The sequence below is a fragment of the Miscanthus floridulus genome, chromosome 18 (genome assembly GCF_019320115.1).
Source record: "Miscanthus floridulus cultivar M001 chromosome 18, ASM1932011v1, whole genome shotgun sequence".
Classification (NCBI taxonomy): Eukaryota; Viridiplantae; Streptophyta; class Magnoliopsida; order Poales; family Poaceae; genus Miscanthus; species Miscanthus floridulus.
The window spans coordinates 97,462,843-97,478,110 of record NC_089597.1 but is presented as its reverse complement, the minus strand read 5'-3'; the positions used below and the strand labels follow the sequence as shown (position 1 = coordinate 97,478,110).

Genomic DNA, 15,268 nt, shown 5'->3' with positions numbered 1-15,268 from the left:
GGGGCGCACCGAGGGCGTATGCTGGCTGGCGTCGGGCTCGCGTCATCGGGACAACGAACTTTCTGCCTGCTGCGCCGCCGCACGCTCGAGCAACGTGCGAATTTCTCGGCGGGCACAGCGATCCTCGGACGTCGCGGCCTCCGGTAGGCCATGCAGCAAGGCGGTTGCTGCGGCGATGTTTTGGCTCGCCCGAGCGAAGTGAGGAAGGGTCCCGTCATCGGTGAGGATCCTTTGGTGTATGGTGCGGGCCGTGGCGCGCGCGCCCCCCTGTCTTCGCGGCATTCAATCTCACGATTGATGTCCGTGTACTCCCGAACGAGCCCTTGCCCGACCTCATCGATCTCCAGCTTGCGGGCCCTCAGCTGCTCCATCCTTAGGCGAGATGGGGCCACCGTCTCCTCCCCGGACCTGTCACTAGGGTTACTTGTCAGGGTGGCCTCTTCCCCAGAGACACTTTCGATGTGCCCCTCGGGGGTCTGCGCCATGAAGCATTCCCGGGAAGGGTGGTGGCTCCCCCTGCTGGAGCCCAAGCTGGAGAATGATCCTGGCTCCTCGGTGAGGAGCCTGTGGAGAGTCTCCGTATCATGTTCAATCGTCCCCACGAACTCGCTGTCTATGGGTGGCTGAACCATACGTAGTGCTAGAAGGTGGCTAGCGGTCGCCGCAGCGTTGCGGAGACCGAATGGAAACACTGTTGAGGCGTTTCGTATGGGGTCTTCTGGGGATATGGTGATGCAGCGTGGGTCCTCCCTAGATAACTGGGGTCCAAAGGAGTCGCCTGACTGGCACTCGAGCCTCTGGTGGCTGAGGCTGATAGAAGAAAGGGACTGTGCGACCGTGTGGGCCAGCGCTAGCTCTCCTCCTAGTGTAACGATCAAATCTAGGTTACCAAAACTCACGTGTGCGCTTGGGACCCAGTTGATTACGTGGGTGGCCATCCGAGGCCTGATTTGGAACACGCAAGCACCCCTACCTGGCGCACCAACTATCAGTGTTTTGTACAAGCACCCGCAAGTAGATTTATAGTAATACGCGTTAGGCTCGGATGGTGCGCTAAAGGACACAAGATTTATACTGGTTCGGGCTGAATGTCCCTATGTCCAGTTTGTTGTTGCTCGTGTTATTAGCACCAAAAATGATTCGTAGTAGGGGGTACAAATGATCGAGAGAGAGACTGGTCCCAAGTCTCTGATGGAAGGGTCGAAAGGAGGCCAAGAGCTTGATAGCAGCTTGACTGTATGTGTTGTGTGTTGTGCGTTGTACCATCAAAAGTCAGTCCCCTTACTGGAGAAAGCGCATCCCCTTTTATAGATGAAGGGGACGACTTTACAAGTGTGAGGGCTAGGATGCGTATTCCACCTAGCCTGGTGGCTCATGTCTACCCAGCCTGGTTACCCATTCTGATGGGTGCGAAAGGACGATAAGCGCCTACAATACTATCGATGCCTCTGTAGAATGTCAGGATGGTTACAGAGCACTGCCCCTCGCAGGGTATGGACTGTGGTATAGTGGCTTTGACTTATGAGCCTTGCCCAGTCTTGCTCCGCACGCCTTCTGGTTCCTATGAATCTTTGTCGGAGGGACACGGGGTCGGGGTCCGGAGTAGCGCTGTGGGTAAGGTCTTTCGATCGGAGTGGGCGTCCAGAGGCCGAAGCGTGTGCTCCGATCCGGTGAACCCAAGGGGGTGGGAAGCGAGCGCCGCTCCCTCGGGACCATAATGTGGTGATAGGATATCCGTCATTTGTGCAAATCCTTTTCTGGAGCGTAGTGGTTGTCGTATATCTTCATCGGGTTCTGTGTTTCGGAGCTGAAGGCGGCACCTGCAACTCTACAGGGCGAAGAGCACGCACCTGCAATACTTTTTAGGCTCTGCTACGCCCGAAAGGGTCCAAAGCACCTGTCCCGTCGTTCCCTGGCAGTACCTTTCCTGCTGGGGCGCAGGGCATGGTCCTTGAAGCCGTGGTTGACCCGAACGTCTTGTCTTGCCCTGTACCCATCATCATGAGGGAACAGGGAGAAGTTGTCAGGCAAGACGGAACCCGTCTTTAGACATCAAGCGGGGCGAGGTTCGTCCTCGGTCGTCGGGCGAGGCGGAGACCAGTCCTTATCCCTTGGGCGAGACCGAGCCCGTCCCTCGAGGGTAGGGCGAGGCGGAGTCTATGCCTTAGCCCTCGGGCGAAGCGGAGCTGGCCAAAAGACGTCGGGTGAGGCAGAGCTGCCCCAAAGGCGTCGGGCGAGGCGGAGCTGTCCCAAAGGCGTCGGGCGAGGCTAAGACCAGCCCTTAGCCCTCGAGCGAGGCGAGGCTAGCCCAAAGGCGTCGGGCGAGGCTGAGACCAGCCCTTAGCCCTCGGGTGAGGCGAGGCTGGCCCATAGGCATCGGGCGAGACGGAGACCAGCCCTTAGCCCTCGGGCGAGGCGGGGCTGGCCCAAAGGCGTCGGGCGAGACGGAGACCAGCCCTTAGCCCTCGGGCGAGGCGAGGCTGGCCCAAAGGCGTCGGGCGAGACGGAGACCAGCCCTTAGCCCTCGGGCGAGGCGAGGCTGGCCCAAAGGCGTCGGGCGAGACGGAACCAAACTCCCGTCATTCGGGCAAGGAACGTAGCGGCGTCCTTGTCCGTCCAGAAGTTTTTAACGTTCGATGGTTATTGATTCCATCTCCTGGGGTACCCCGGTATTAGGTCCCCGAAAACTAGCTTAGTGCTTCCCTGCAACTCTCTCCACCGTTGTAAGAACTCGTTTGAGCATTCTAACATGAAGAACACCACTATTAGACGTAGGGCTTAGACTCCCGAACCCGGACAAACCCTTTTTGTGTCTTGGGTGCTTAAGCCACCGAAATCACACGCATTGACCCATGGTCAGATTAGTTATCACTGCCGCTGAATCAAACCCACGGCAAGACGATTCAACCAAGTGATGAAGTGAGCATAGTCACCACGCGACAATGGTTGGGACCGCGAGCTTCACCACAAGCGTGCCAGTGTGACGGTCGACGAGATATAGAAGGTAGAAGATGGCGACGAGAATAGTGGGTCCGATATAGACTTGCCCTGAATGCGTGTGCGAGGGCGACGAAGGGACAATAGTGGACTCAACCGCGCACTAGTTGAAGCGCGTCAAGAGATATCCACCATCTGAGAGATTTATTCCCTCTTGAAAATCGTCTCATCCTTTGTGTGCTGAAATTAGACAGGTATCTTACTCGTTCTAGTATGGACTAACCAAACATATGCTTGTTGTGGGTAGTAATAATAAAAATAAAGACACATTGAGTTCCTAGGTGGTTGATTAAATGATTTTGGTGTAGCTAAAGTGTTCTATCTAGCTCAGGGATGCATTATCGCAGGAAATCGACGGTGCCTCAACTTTTTCTTAAAAATAATTCAGGTCAAAACTTTAGGGTTCCAATTCGAAAATGCTAGGAACCCTAAATAGGAGGTAGGTTAAAATGGATTCGTCCAAAATTCAAACAATCATGGAAGAAACCCACAGACATCCCCACCACGAAACATCCTGCCATTCTCTAATCCCTCCACCTGGAAAGTACGCCGCCTTGCCTTTCTTTTGATAAAACAACACATAAAACTACTCTGACCAAGGACCAAATCACCAAACCAAACAAAAAAAGCCGAAAGCCAAATCGAAAACAAATACCAAGACAGCGAGGAAAAAAAAGAAAAAAAAAAGAGAAAAGCTCCCCCATCCACGAACGAACACCGCGAAGCGAGAGGGAAGATGGAGGCATAAGCACTAGCCCTCCTCGCCCCCCACCTCCGTCCTCTTCGATCCCGTCCACCCCCCGCGCCTCGGCGCCCCTCCTCGCCGGCGGGCTTGCTGGGTCCCGCGCTTCTCCTCCTTCCTCCTCGGCTGTGCTGGCTGGGGCGGCGGCGGAGGGAACTAGGTAAGGCGGAGGGAAGGGGAGGTTTGAGGTAGAGCGGAGCGGCAGCGGCAGCGGCGATGCCGTCGCACGCGGATCTGGACCGCCAGATCTCGCAGCTGCGGGATTGCAAGTTCCTGCCGGAGGCGGAGGTCAAGGCGCTATGCGAGCAGGCCAAGGCGATCCTCATGGAGGAGTGGAACGTGCAGCCCGTGCGCTGCCCCGTCACCGTCTGCGGCGACATCCACGGCCAGTTCTACGACCTCATCGAGCTCTTCCGCATCGGCGGCGACGCGCCCGACACCAACTACCTCTTTATGGGCGACTACGTCGGTCAGTCCCCCGGCCTATCCTAGTCCAGACTCGTTCTTGGTTCCGGTCGATCTGTTGATTTGCATGGTGGTTCGATCTGGTTCTCTGGAGACTGTTATTAGTTAGGAGTATTAATTTCAATAGATCGGGCTTGGGAACTGAGGCGCTCAAGCTGTTATGGTTAAATGGATGGGGTTATTAATGCTAAATGGATTGTTCAAGCTGATTTTGGCTTCCTCACTGTTGCTTCATAGATAAAAAAAAAAATCTTTCGGGCGTTATTATGTGATGGATTGGTCGATTTGGTATCTGTTAAGTGACTTAAAAAACTTCTGCAGATTGGCAATTAGATGATGTTTCTGGTTACTGTGTATAAGAAGTTCAAAACGTGAATCTTTTTAATTTTATGGCATAGATGTGTGTTGTCTACTGATTGTACACTACACTATTGCTCACACTGATTGTACACGTAAAGCATTCTTGAATAGTTATGATGAATATACAAGTAAGAGCCTTGTCTGCAAAACATGCTTGTTATGTCTGCAATTTTTATGGACCTAGGTCACCTAGCATTAGCATATGGGCATACACACAAACAGGACGAGGTTCAATTAAACTTTCCTGCAATTTTTTATGTGTTGCGTCCTAGTGCTGTGCAATATTAGACGTGTTTCAGCAAATGCTACCTTTTCCAGTTAATTTGTCAAGGTACTAGGGAAGCTTCCTGTCTTTATATCTAAACTTTCTATTGCTTTTGATAGTTTGTTTGTTTCCATACCACAGTTGAGTTGACTACGGGTTTTTTCTGCAGACCGTGGCTACTACTCAGTGGAGACTGTGTCGCTGTTAGTGGCTCTAAAAGTACGTTATAGAGACAGAATTACAATATTGAGAGGAAATCATGAGAGCAGACAAATAACTCAAGTGTGAGTTCCTATTCCTTTAGCTGAACAGCAGTACATAATTACTAATTTCAGTATGAGAATTTTTTTTTTATCGCAGCCACTGAAAACATGAGGGCATTATTAAGTCAAAACGTCATACAATTTGGAATGGAGGGAGTAAATTCGAAATGGGTTTCCTGGACACTGAGTCCGTACTAATGAATTCTACAATTGGACTTAAAACTTAAGAGTTCTACTGTCAAGTGAATTAGGGAAATTGTTCTCTGTTTCCCAGCCATATCATTACTTCTTTGCAATACTCAGGTTCCTAAAGCATTTCAGCCTTCTTTACTTCGTTTTTCATTAACGATGCGTGTCTAAGATAAACTACACATTACTTCCGTGTTAAATCCTTCAAGGGCATCAGACATAATAATTGGACTACATATGTGATCATGTAACTGCTGTGAAATCAAATCAATTTTTTGTATTATTTTCATGAGCATCTTATTGGTTTTGTTATAGTAGAAAGGGGTCTAATGAGCTCCATAACCTAGTTTCAGCTCCAGAAAGTCATAAGCTGATACTGAAGTTGGCTACACAGGTTTCTTTCTCTCTATCTTGATTCTTGAGAATTGGATTTTAACATAACTTGCACTCTGCCTCTATCCACATTTTAGATGAGTGAGTGTTGATTTGAGATGGAAAAATTTTCTAGACTACTGTAGATTCAGATGTGGATAACTGACAGGATATAGAATTCTGAACCTGCAGCTGCAGATCACTGGGTCTGGTTTCCTAACTGTAGGATATATAGTGCATGTTTATCAGACCTAGGCTTAAACCCTTGACAACATTCCCCACATAAGGTGAAGGACCTCTCTCGTACGTTCTTATCTATCCTTCCAACCCACGCCCCTGTTTGCATGCCTGTCAGTCCTTAATCTTCAAACCAGATCTAGATTTAAAAAAATTGTGGATTGAATTATTCTGTTAGCGCATTTAGATTTTTTTTTTGGAAAAAAGAAAACCAAATATAGATTTCTGTTTCACAGTTTCAACAATCAAATCAACTGCATAATGTTCTGGTTAGTTTATCTAACAATTATTTGATATTAATTTGTTGACCTCTTTATGGAAGGCGAGTGTCTCAGCACGTCTTAAACACAATCTAGTTTCTCTGTGGGACGTTTAATGGACTAATCAAGTATCGATGCTTGGAAAGGATGTTTTGGGTCATGGCATCACATGCTTACTACTGTAACCATTATTACTTCAGTTTATAAAGCAGACAGAACTCTGAAGTTTACTTACAATAAACAACAATACAACACACTTTTGCCATGAGGCATACATTGGTTCAGCTGTTTTGTTGCATTGGCCTACATTGTGAAATGCAACTATACAAACGCACCCAAAGTGCTAGGGTGCTCTTTACATCAAATGTTTGGCTACAGGTATGGGTTCTATGACGAATGCTTGCGGAAATATGGAAACGCAAATGTGTGGAAGTACTTCACAGACTTGTTTGATTATTTGCCTCTGACAGCTCTTATAGAAAACCAGGTTAGTTCTCTGGTTATGTTGTAGTACATTGGTATGAATTTGTGATTCTGTTCTGTCTATACTTGACAAAAACTGAAAATTCCATTTTGCAGATCTTCTGCCTACATGGTGGTCTCTCTCCATCACTGGATACATTGGATAATATCCGTGCCCTTGATCGCATACAAGAGGTTGGCAACAAATTTTCCATCATTTCTGTGAACTAGTTACTGATTATGGATAATTTATACACGTCACACATTTTGAACTGTAGACTATTCTGTGCACATCTTTCTTGTGAATTGGGTAAGGATCCCGTTTCTTTTGAGATATCTATGTTGATCGCTGAAGTCTGCATAGACATAACAGGTCTGGTTGTCAAGACATAGATAGTTCCGTTTATTAAATATATCTGTTAGGTAGGTTAGTAAGGAAGAAGAGATTGAACCTTTTGTTTTGCATCTGCATGGACCAGAACACATTCTTGTCTTGTTGTGAGAAGAACCTTAGAAACTACGAGTCCAGATTTCAGAATTATCTGTTCACCTTGTTGCAGTTGGGTGGTTTCCTATTCTGACCAGATGAATACTCCGCGAGGAAAAACAGAAGCAATTGGATCCAATTTCCAACTTTGCATGATACTTTACTTCCTAGCTTAGTTGCATTGAGAAAGAGATTTAAGGGCTGTTTGGTTGCCTGGCTTAGATTTTGGACCAGCTAGGGATAGCCAGGCTAGGTAGAGAAGAGGCCAAGAGGGGGCTTTGTTTGGTTGCATGGCTGTAGAAGCCTACAATATTTCAGCCATTCAGTTTCTTGACACTGATTGTTCTTAAATGATTTACAAATGATCTCTCAATTAGGCTTTAAGGTATAAATATCATAGTTCTTGTATATAATATTTTGTTGATTATGCATTTTGTTTTCCTTGATTAATATTTTCTCTGTTATTTAAAATGGCTGTAGGTTCCGCATGAAGGACCTATGTGTGATCTTTTGTGGTCTGACCCGGATGATCGATGTGGGTGGGGAATTTCACCAAGGGGTGCTGGATACACATTTGGCCAAGATATTGCACAACAATTCAACCATACAAATGGGCTAAGTCTTATTTCAAGGGCTCATCAACTTGTAATGGAAGGGTTCAATTGGTGCCAGGTTAGTATCCAGCATGTTCGATTCTACCCATTGTTTAAAAAAAAAAATCAGAGTTCTGTTTACCAAACTGTCATGACATTTTTATTAAGTACGTGAACCCATTCCTGCAGAAGTTTCTGAGGATCCTAATTATCGATAATAATTTCTGTTGCTAGGCCTGGTGCAAGCGGTAGAGTCTTACCGCCTGTGACCGGAAGGTCCCGGGTTTGTGTCGAGGTCTCCTCGCATTGCACAGGCGAGGGTAAGGCTTGCCACTGACACCCTTCCCCAGACCCCGCACAGAGCGGAAGCTCTCTGCACTAGGTACGCCCTATACATAAGGAACATTGATCCTATACAGTAATACTCCATCCATTTAGGTTTTCTAAAAAAATACTCCATCCATTTGGAAGTGAAATCACCATTAGACTCTCCCCTGTTCCCTGGTAGTCCCTTTGGTACGCCTGAAGGTTCAGAAGTTGGACTCAACTCCAGGGCCCCATGCTGTTGTCCGGGACCAAGGTTCCACAACAGCCCCCCAACTGCTCCTGCCCCGTGCTGATGCCTTCAGTTCAGAGATCCACTGACTTCTCCCTTCAGCGAAGATGAGTCCTATGGCTTCCTCTGCCTTCCCTATGGGGGCAGACCTACCCTGTCCTATGGCTTGCTCTGCCTTCCCTATGGTGACAGCTGCTGTTCTTGCTAGAAGAGTCAAAACTCTGCTTGCAGTTGTAGAGATGAGACGCAGGCACATTGTAGGCTGCTTGAGATTCTGGGCCGAAGCACATCAGAAAAGTGACGTCAAAATGTCAAATGCAGAGGCAAGGCTAGCCGCTGAGGCACTAGCAGGTTCCCACGGGTAGCTGGCTGCTGCATGATCTTAAGGGCTTGTTTGGCAGGGCTCCGAGAGCAGCTTCCTGGATAAATCTAGGAGGAGCTCTGCCAAATAGTTTTTTACCGAGAAGTAATTCTATGCTGATTCTGTGAAGTGATTCTCTGAAATGAGCTAGGGGGACAGGAGCTGAAAAAAGTAGTTTCTTCCGATTCACTCCAGTCTCACTAAACTCAATATAAGCATAAAGTTTATCATAGAGAAACATTCTCAGTCAGAGAATCACTTCTCTCAGAGAATTAGCTTCCATAGTACCAAACATGCCCTAAATCACTCTTTCATCTTCCCCATCTCCAATCCCAAGGTGCATGAGGTGGGTTTGACTAGTCCAGTTGCACGCATGCGGTTGTAGGTACACCAACTCTTCACATGTGATACTGTTTACATTAAAAACCAAACAAAGATCGCAATCACCCATTCCAGCTGTGATTACAGTGTAATCTGATTCCATTTCCATTTACGTGACTTAACATCACCAAACACTATCTTAGCGGCCAAAGTTTTAGCAGTTAGATTGCATGGTTTCTAAGCATGATTTATTCACTAATGGACGACATAATTATTCCCCGAAAGAAAAGTTGATGAAGTGTTCATTTATGAGAAGACATGGATCACTCCATTGCATAAGATATAGCTTGCTCAGAAGCAATGACATATTGCAATAAATGATGATTTATCCATGTATTAGAAAAGCTATAAGGGACAATGCATTACCCCATGCATTAAGTGTTGGATTGGTTGCTTGCACTAGTCTTAACCTGCATTAGGCTTTACGCGACACAACCCAAGCCAGCATAAACGTATGCAATATGTTAGGGTGTGATTGGTTGTTTGCATTAGCCATTTAGCCTTAGCCATTACAGCTTATGCAATACAACCCAAGCCAGTGTGTTTGGTTGCTTAGATTGTGTTGTAGGTAGTTGTCTCAAGTAAAGGTTTCATGTTTTTAATAGAGGTAGGGAAGGCGACAATATTATTTTTGTATGTCCGTTGACTTGTGCTGCATTTCTTAGTACCACCAAATCTGCTGTGCAAGGGCCGCATAAGAGTCTTTGGGCAACCAAACACAGGTTGACTGCATTGCACAGCCTAGATACAGGCTAATCCAAGCAGACTAGGCACATCTGTTTTCTCTTACATATTATGTGAATTGTGCGTTTCTCCTTCCATCACAGGCTTAGGCAAACCACTGATTATTAAATTGAATAGAATCTTGATTTTTTTGTATTGTGTGATGCAGGATAAGAACGTTGTGACAGTGTTCAGCGCGCCTAACTACTGCTACCGATGCGGGAACATGGCTGCCATCCTCGAAATCGGTGAGAACATGGATCAGAACTTCCTCCAATTCGACCCAGCTCCGCGGCAAATTGAGCCGGACATGACGCGCAAGACCCCAGACTACTTTTTGTAGTAAGCATGTTGGCTTCTTTTAACTTCTCTACCGCAGCACCTGCGCCTGTAGATCTCCTTAGAAAATGTGTTCCCTCTAGCTGCTTTGTACCCCCGCATTCTTTGGCGTGGAGATTTTGTTGCCGCTTCTCAGAACATAGAGGATGTTGAAAGTACATGGCATTGGGTTTTCCTTTTTTTTTTTTGCTCTTGTATCTCCATTTTGTATGATTCTGAGACAAAAGAGAAGAGAAGCTGCAATAGAATTGTCTCGAAATATCTTCTGTTTTGTCCAGAAGAACAGAAGATGTTCAAAAAAAAAAAGGAAAAAGAAAAAGAAAAGAAACGAGAGGGAAATATGCAGGAAATGGATCCGATGTTCCGTTGTCTGTGTATTGTGATGCTTTGCTAGGTGAGATTTTTCAGTGCTGTTTGACTCAGATCTGAAGCAACATGCAACATTAATTGTACGTGTTGGACAATTCGACATCGTTGTACACTACTTTTTGCAAGGGGGAATTCATTGTGTCATTAAAAAAAAGATCGTAATGCCCTGTATGCTTTTGAAAAAGTTCAACGGTCTTTGGCGTTATTGCTTTAACTTTTTTTATGCAACTGCGGGTGTGAAAAGTCGAAAATACCCTTAAGTCTAAATATGTCATTAATTTTTTTTGAGCATCTTACCGACTTCAAATGAAAAAATTCAAAACTAGAAAGTTGTAGATCTCGTCGAGATCTATAATTTTCATATAAAAATTATCTTCATTTAATTTCATAAAAAAAATCTTTTTTAATGACACACAAGTAATTCTCCCTTTTTGCAATGCTTTCCAATAGGACATAATTGTAAAAGGTCGGTCACCACGCCGCGCCAGTGCAGACCGATGCTAATGACATGCTGGATCTTGATGGGTAAGCCTGCTTCTTTTCAACAGGAAACCAGGAACTGACCAACGCCGGCATCGAGTTTAGCAGGCAGCTGGCAAGTGACAGTGGAAGTCTGGAAGGGCCAGAGAGTGTCGTGATAAGCTACAAACCATTCCAGCTTTTGTCACCATTTTTCCTCTGCTAAAGTAAACAAGGTACATACATTTGAGACCTAAACAATGCGTCCTACCCCACCTGCACCATGTTTTCTTGAGCAGAGCCGCTGGTTTCAGATGAAGCTGCGTGGAAAGTTCAGAGATGCCCCGAACGGAGTCCGAGTCCAAATTAGCCGCTTTTCTGTCTGTCACGAGCTGTCGTTGTGTACTCCGTAGTGGTGGGTACCGGCCCGGGATTAGGCGGACATTGGTCAAGAATAGACCGACGCAACAAACTTATCTAGGGAGACGCGGCGTGTTGACCTGCTGAGAGCATGACGAAGAATCGAATAATTCCGAAGCTAAAGATGTTGATGTAAGTTCTCATGACAAGTTTGAAAACATAGCTGGTTTAGCTTCTTTTTATTTCTCTCTAATTTATAATTTATAATTGATCCGCTCCTGATTAGTTTCTTTTTTCTCTGTTTATAATTGAACTGCTTTAGGAGCAAAGAGATTACATTTTTTTTTTTGCGAATCACTAAAACAACAACGCCGCTAAATTTTAGAATAAATCCAGTAAAATGCGAGCACCCACGTCAAGCCACCACAAGGAACCTATGCTCAGTTCGCACAAGAGGTTACATTTTGGATATACTCCATAAAGCACTTGTACAAAAGTTTACATGATTAGGTGTGTAACCATAACATATCACCACAAATTCTAAATCTGTTCTTTTCCAAACCACTCATGTGAGCGCACTTGCCTAATGGTGAACATACCACTTTGTCCAAACTCCAAACCTGACCTTCCCATAGCTCAGTCCATGGATGATAATGCATTGCAACCTGAATCCTATGCGCATATCCCACCATTTTAAGATAACCCTGATTCTGCGCCTGCTTCTCCTGACCAACATTCATCTGATTCCACGCAATTGATCATTAATAGCTGCAGCATCTACCATGAATGAGAGCTTAGCCAGTCTTCTCCTCCTCACGTTGATTCATCTGCTTTCGCTTGTCTCAGCCTATGATTTCCTGTCAGCGGGTTCGTCTCTCTCCGTAGAGCACAGCTCTGATGTGCTCCACTCGCCAGATGGCACTTTCACCTGCGGCTTCTACAGCATCTCTCCCAATGCCTCCACCTTCTCCATCTGGTTCTCCAGATCATCCAAAAGAACCATCATCTGGAGCGCGAATCCTCTCCACCCTGTGTACACCTGGGGATCCAGAGTCGAGTTAGATGTCGACGGGAGCATGGTTCTAAAAGATTACAATGGCCAGATTGTGTGGACCAACAATGTGAGCGCTTCGGATGCTGGGCATGTTCAAGCTCGGCTATTGGGCACCGGGAACCTCGTTGTGAAGGGCAAAGATAGTGCCATCCTGTGGCAAAGCTTTGATTCTCCTACTGATACCTTGTTACCCACACAGAGAATTACTGCTCCTACAAAGCTGGTCTCTACTAACAGGTTACTTGTTCCTGGCCACTACAGCTTCCATTTTGACGATCAGTACCTTCTTTCTCTGTTTGATGATGAGAAGAATATTTCTTTTATCTATTGGCCAAATCCAAGTAGGACTATCTGGGAGAAGCTTAGAGTGCCATTCAATAGCAGTACATCTGGGGCTCTTGATACCTGGGGACATTTCCTTGGAAGTGACAATGCAACCTTCACAGCTGCTGATTGGGGTCCTGGGATCACGAGGCGGCTAACACTGGATTATGATGGCAACCTCAGATTATACAGTCTGAATATGGAAGACAGAACATGGTCGGTCACATGGATGGCCTTTCCTCAGCTTTGCAAAGTACGCGGTCTGTGTGGCGAAAACGGAATATGTGTGTATACTCCTGTGCCAGCTTGTGCGTGTGCCCCTGGTTTTGAAGTCATCGACCCAAGTGAGCAGAGCAAAGGCTGCAGACCAAAGACCAACATCAGTTGTGATGCAAAGATGGTGAAATTTGCTAAGCTACCCCACACCGATTTCTTTGGGTATGATATGACTGCCCATCATTTTGTTTCTCTTGATTTTTGCAAGAACAAGTGCCTGCATGATTGCAATTGTAAGGGTTTTGCATACTGGGAAGGAACTGGTGATTGCTATCCAAAGTCTGTTCTTCTTGGTGGTGTAACCCTGCATAACCTTGGTAGTACTGGTACCATGTACATCAAGATTCCTAAGGGATTAGAAGTGTTGGAGGCCTCAATTCCGCAATCACAACCTTTTGGTCCCAAGTATGGTCCTGACTGTAGTACAACAAATAAATACTTCATAGCAGATTTTCTGGATATGCTTAAGAGAGATCAGAGTGAATCAAAGTATCTGTACTTCTATGGATTCTTATCAGCAATATTTCTGGCAGAGCTAATGTTTGTTGTATTAGGATGGTTTATTTTGAGGAGGGAGTGCAGAGAACTGAGAGGAGTGTGGCCAGCTGAGCCTGGATATGAAATGATAACTAATCATTTTCGCAGGTACACCTACAGAGAGTTGGTGTCGGTGACGAGAAAGTTTAAGGATGAACTTGGAAGGGGTGCATCAGGCATTGTATACAAAGGTGTCTTGAAAGACAACAGGGCAGTAGCTGTGAAGAAGTTAGCAGAAATAAACCAAAGTGAAGAAGAATTCCAGCATGAACTAACTGTGATTAGCAGGATTTATCATATGAACCTAGTGAGAGTTTGGGGATTTTGTTCCGATGGTCCACACAGGATATTGGTTTCTGAATACTTTGAGAATGGTTCATTGGATAAATTCTTATCTGACAGAAAGCGTTCGGAAATCTTACTTGGTTGGAAGCAAAGATTTGATATTGCGCTAGGGGTGGCTAGAGGATTGGCGTATCTTCACCACGAGTGTTCAGAGTGGGTAATCCACTGCGACGTGAAGCCTGAAAACATACTGCTGGATGAGAACTTGGTTCCTAAGATTGCAGACTTTGGCCTAGCAAAGCTCCTGAGCAGAGGTGGATCCAACATAAATGTTTCAAAGATCCAAGGAACTAGAGGTTATTTAGCACCTGAATGGGTTTCTAGTCTCCCGATTACAGCAAAGGTTGATGTCTACAGCTTTGGAGTGGTGCTACTGGAACTACTATTGGGAGCACGCGTCTCAAACATGGAAAATAATGAGGATGTGGAAGCGGAGATGGTCCTTGGAAGGGTATCAAGGCTGGTCAAAGAAAAGTTGCAGTTGGATGATATTGAGCCATCTTGGATCGCCGACTTCGTTGACGCTAGGCTGAATGGCGAATTCAACAATTTGCAAGCAAGAACAATGATGAGGTTGGCCATTTCATGCATGGAGGAAGATAGAGATAGAAGACCAACCATGGAAAATGTGGTTCAGATACTTGTTTTAGTAGAAGATGTCAGTGGCACAAATGTAATGGTAAGAGCCACCTAAAAGTCTGTGTCCATATGGTACTTTTGTGCTGAGGGTTATCAAATACTTAGAGATAGAAGAAAAGAAGTGCTAATTGTAACATATCTGCAAATATCGATGCAAAGTTTTCTTGTAACTCTGCAGGCTAAAGCAGCAGAAAAACATTGTTAGTGAAGTAAAATTTCATGACGATTTGTTCAATTAGAGTGCAGAATCTTTTGCAGCTAACAATTGTTAACAACCTAATAAAAATTTAACAATTATAATACAACAACAGAGACTTTTTGTCCCAAGCAAGCTGGGGGTAGGCACAAATAATCGATAGATCATATTTGGGCTAGAGTGGAAGTTTCAGGAATCACAGATGAGCAGACAAAGATGTAAGAAGCCAGAAAAAGCATCACATATGCACAAACTGTTGGGGCTGGTTGTGCTAGGCTGCTCGCCGGGATTGGAAGGAACAATAGCCAGGCAACAAACCAGCTTGTGTTATCTGGCCAACATATGATCAGGTGACATTTTACACTCTTTGCCTACCAATTTGGTTGCTGTTGTTGGTCCTTGGGGACATTACAAGGACACATCAAATCTAACAACTAGAGTCATTCTACATCTGCACAGGGGGGGGGGGGGGGGGGGGGGGGGGTATGTATGGAGGCCCTGCATCAAGCTGAATAGCTGATGCGCCGTGGGAGGCGCTGCGGCCAGCTGCTCCCGTCTCCGGCGGCGGCGGGCAGCTGTACGACAGAACGACAAAGCACGAGTGGACAGTGTAGCAGAATAGAGCGGGCCGGAAGCGGCGCCAGATGGGCCTTTGGG

At 46.0% G+C, this 15,268-nt stretch overlaps 2 protein-coding genes across 3 annotated transcripts; both read left to right on the top strand.

Moving 5' to 3' along the window:
* Window positions 1–3,610: 3,610 nt before the first annotated feature.
* LOC136519911 (serine/threonine-protein phosphatase PP2A-1 catalytic subunit) lies at window positions 3,611–10,210 on the top strand. Its single transcript, XM_066513298.1, has 6 exons — window positions 3,611–4,208; window positions 4,999–5,113; window positions 6,529–6,637; window positions 6,730–6,807; window positions 7,580–7,771; window positions 9,883–10,210. The coding sequence occupies exons 1-6, from the start codon at window positions 3,956–3,958 to the stop codon at window positions 10,054–10,056; spliced, it is 921 nt and encodes a 306-aa protein (XP_066369395.1). The 5' UTR covers window positions 3,611–3,955; the 3' UTR covers window positions 10,057–10,210.
* Window positions 10,211–10,905: 695 nt separating this feature from the next.
* Window positions 10,906–14,643, top strand: LOC136521874 (putative receptor protein kinase ZmPK1). Of its 2 annotated transcripts, none has more exons than XM_066515644.1 (2): window positions 10,906–11,432; window positions 12,009–14,643. In XM_066515644.1, exon 2 carries the CDS (start codon window positions 12,023–12,025, stop codon window positions 14,468–14,470), a length of 2,448 nt encoding a protein of 815 aa, XP_066371741.1. In that variant the 5' UTR covers window positions 10,906–11,432; window positions 12,009–12,022; the 3' UTR covers window positions 14,471–14,643. The 2 variants fall into 2 exon arrangements, with proteins under 2 accessions (XP_066371741.1, XP_066371743.1); XM_066515646.1 differs by having other exon boundaries at window positions 11,563–14,643.
* Window positions 14,644–15,268: the final 625 nt, after the last annotated feature.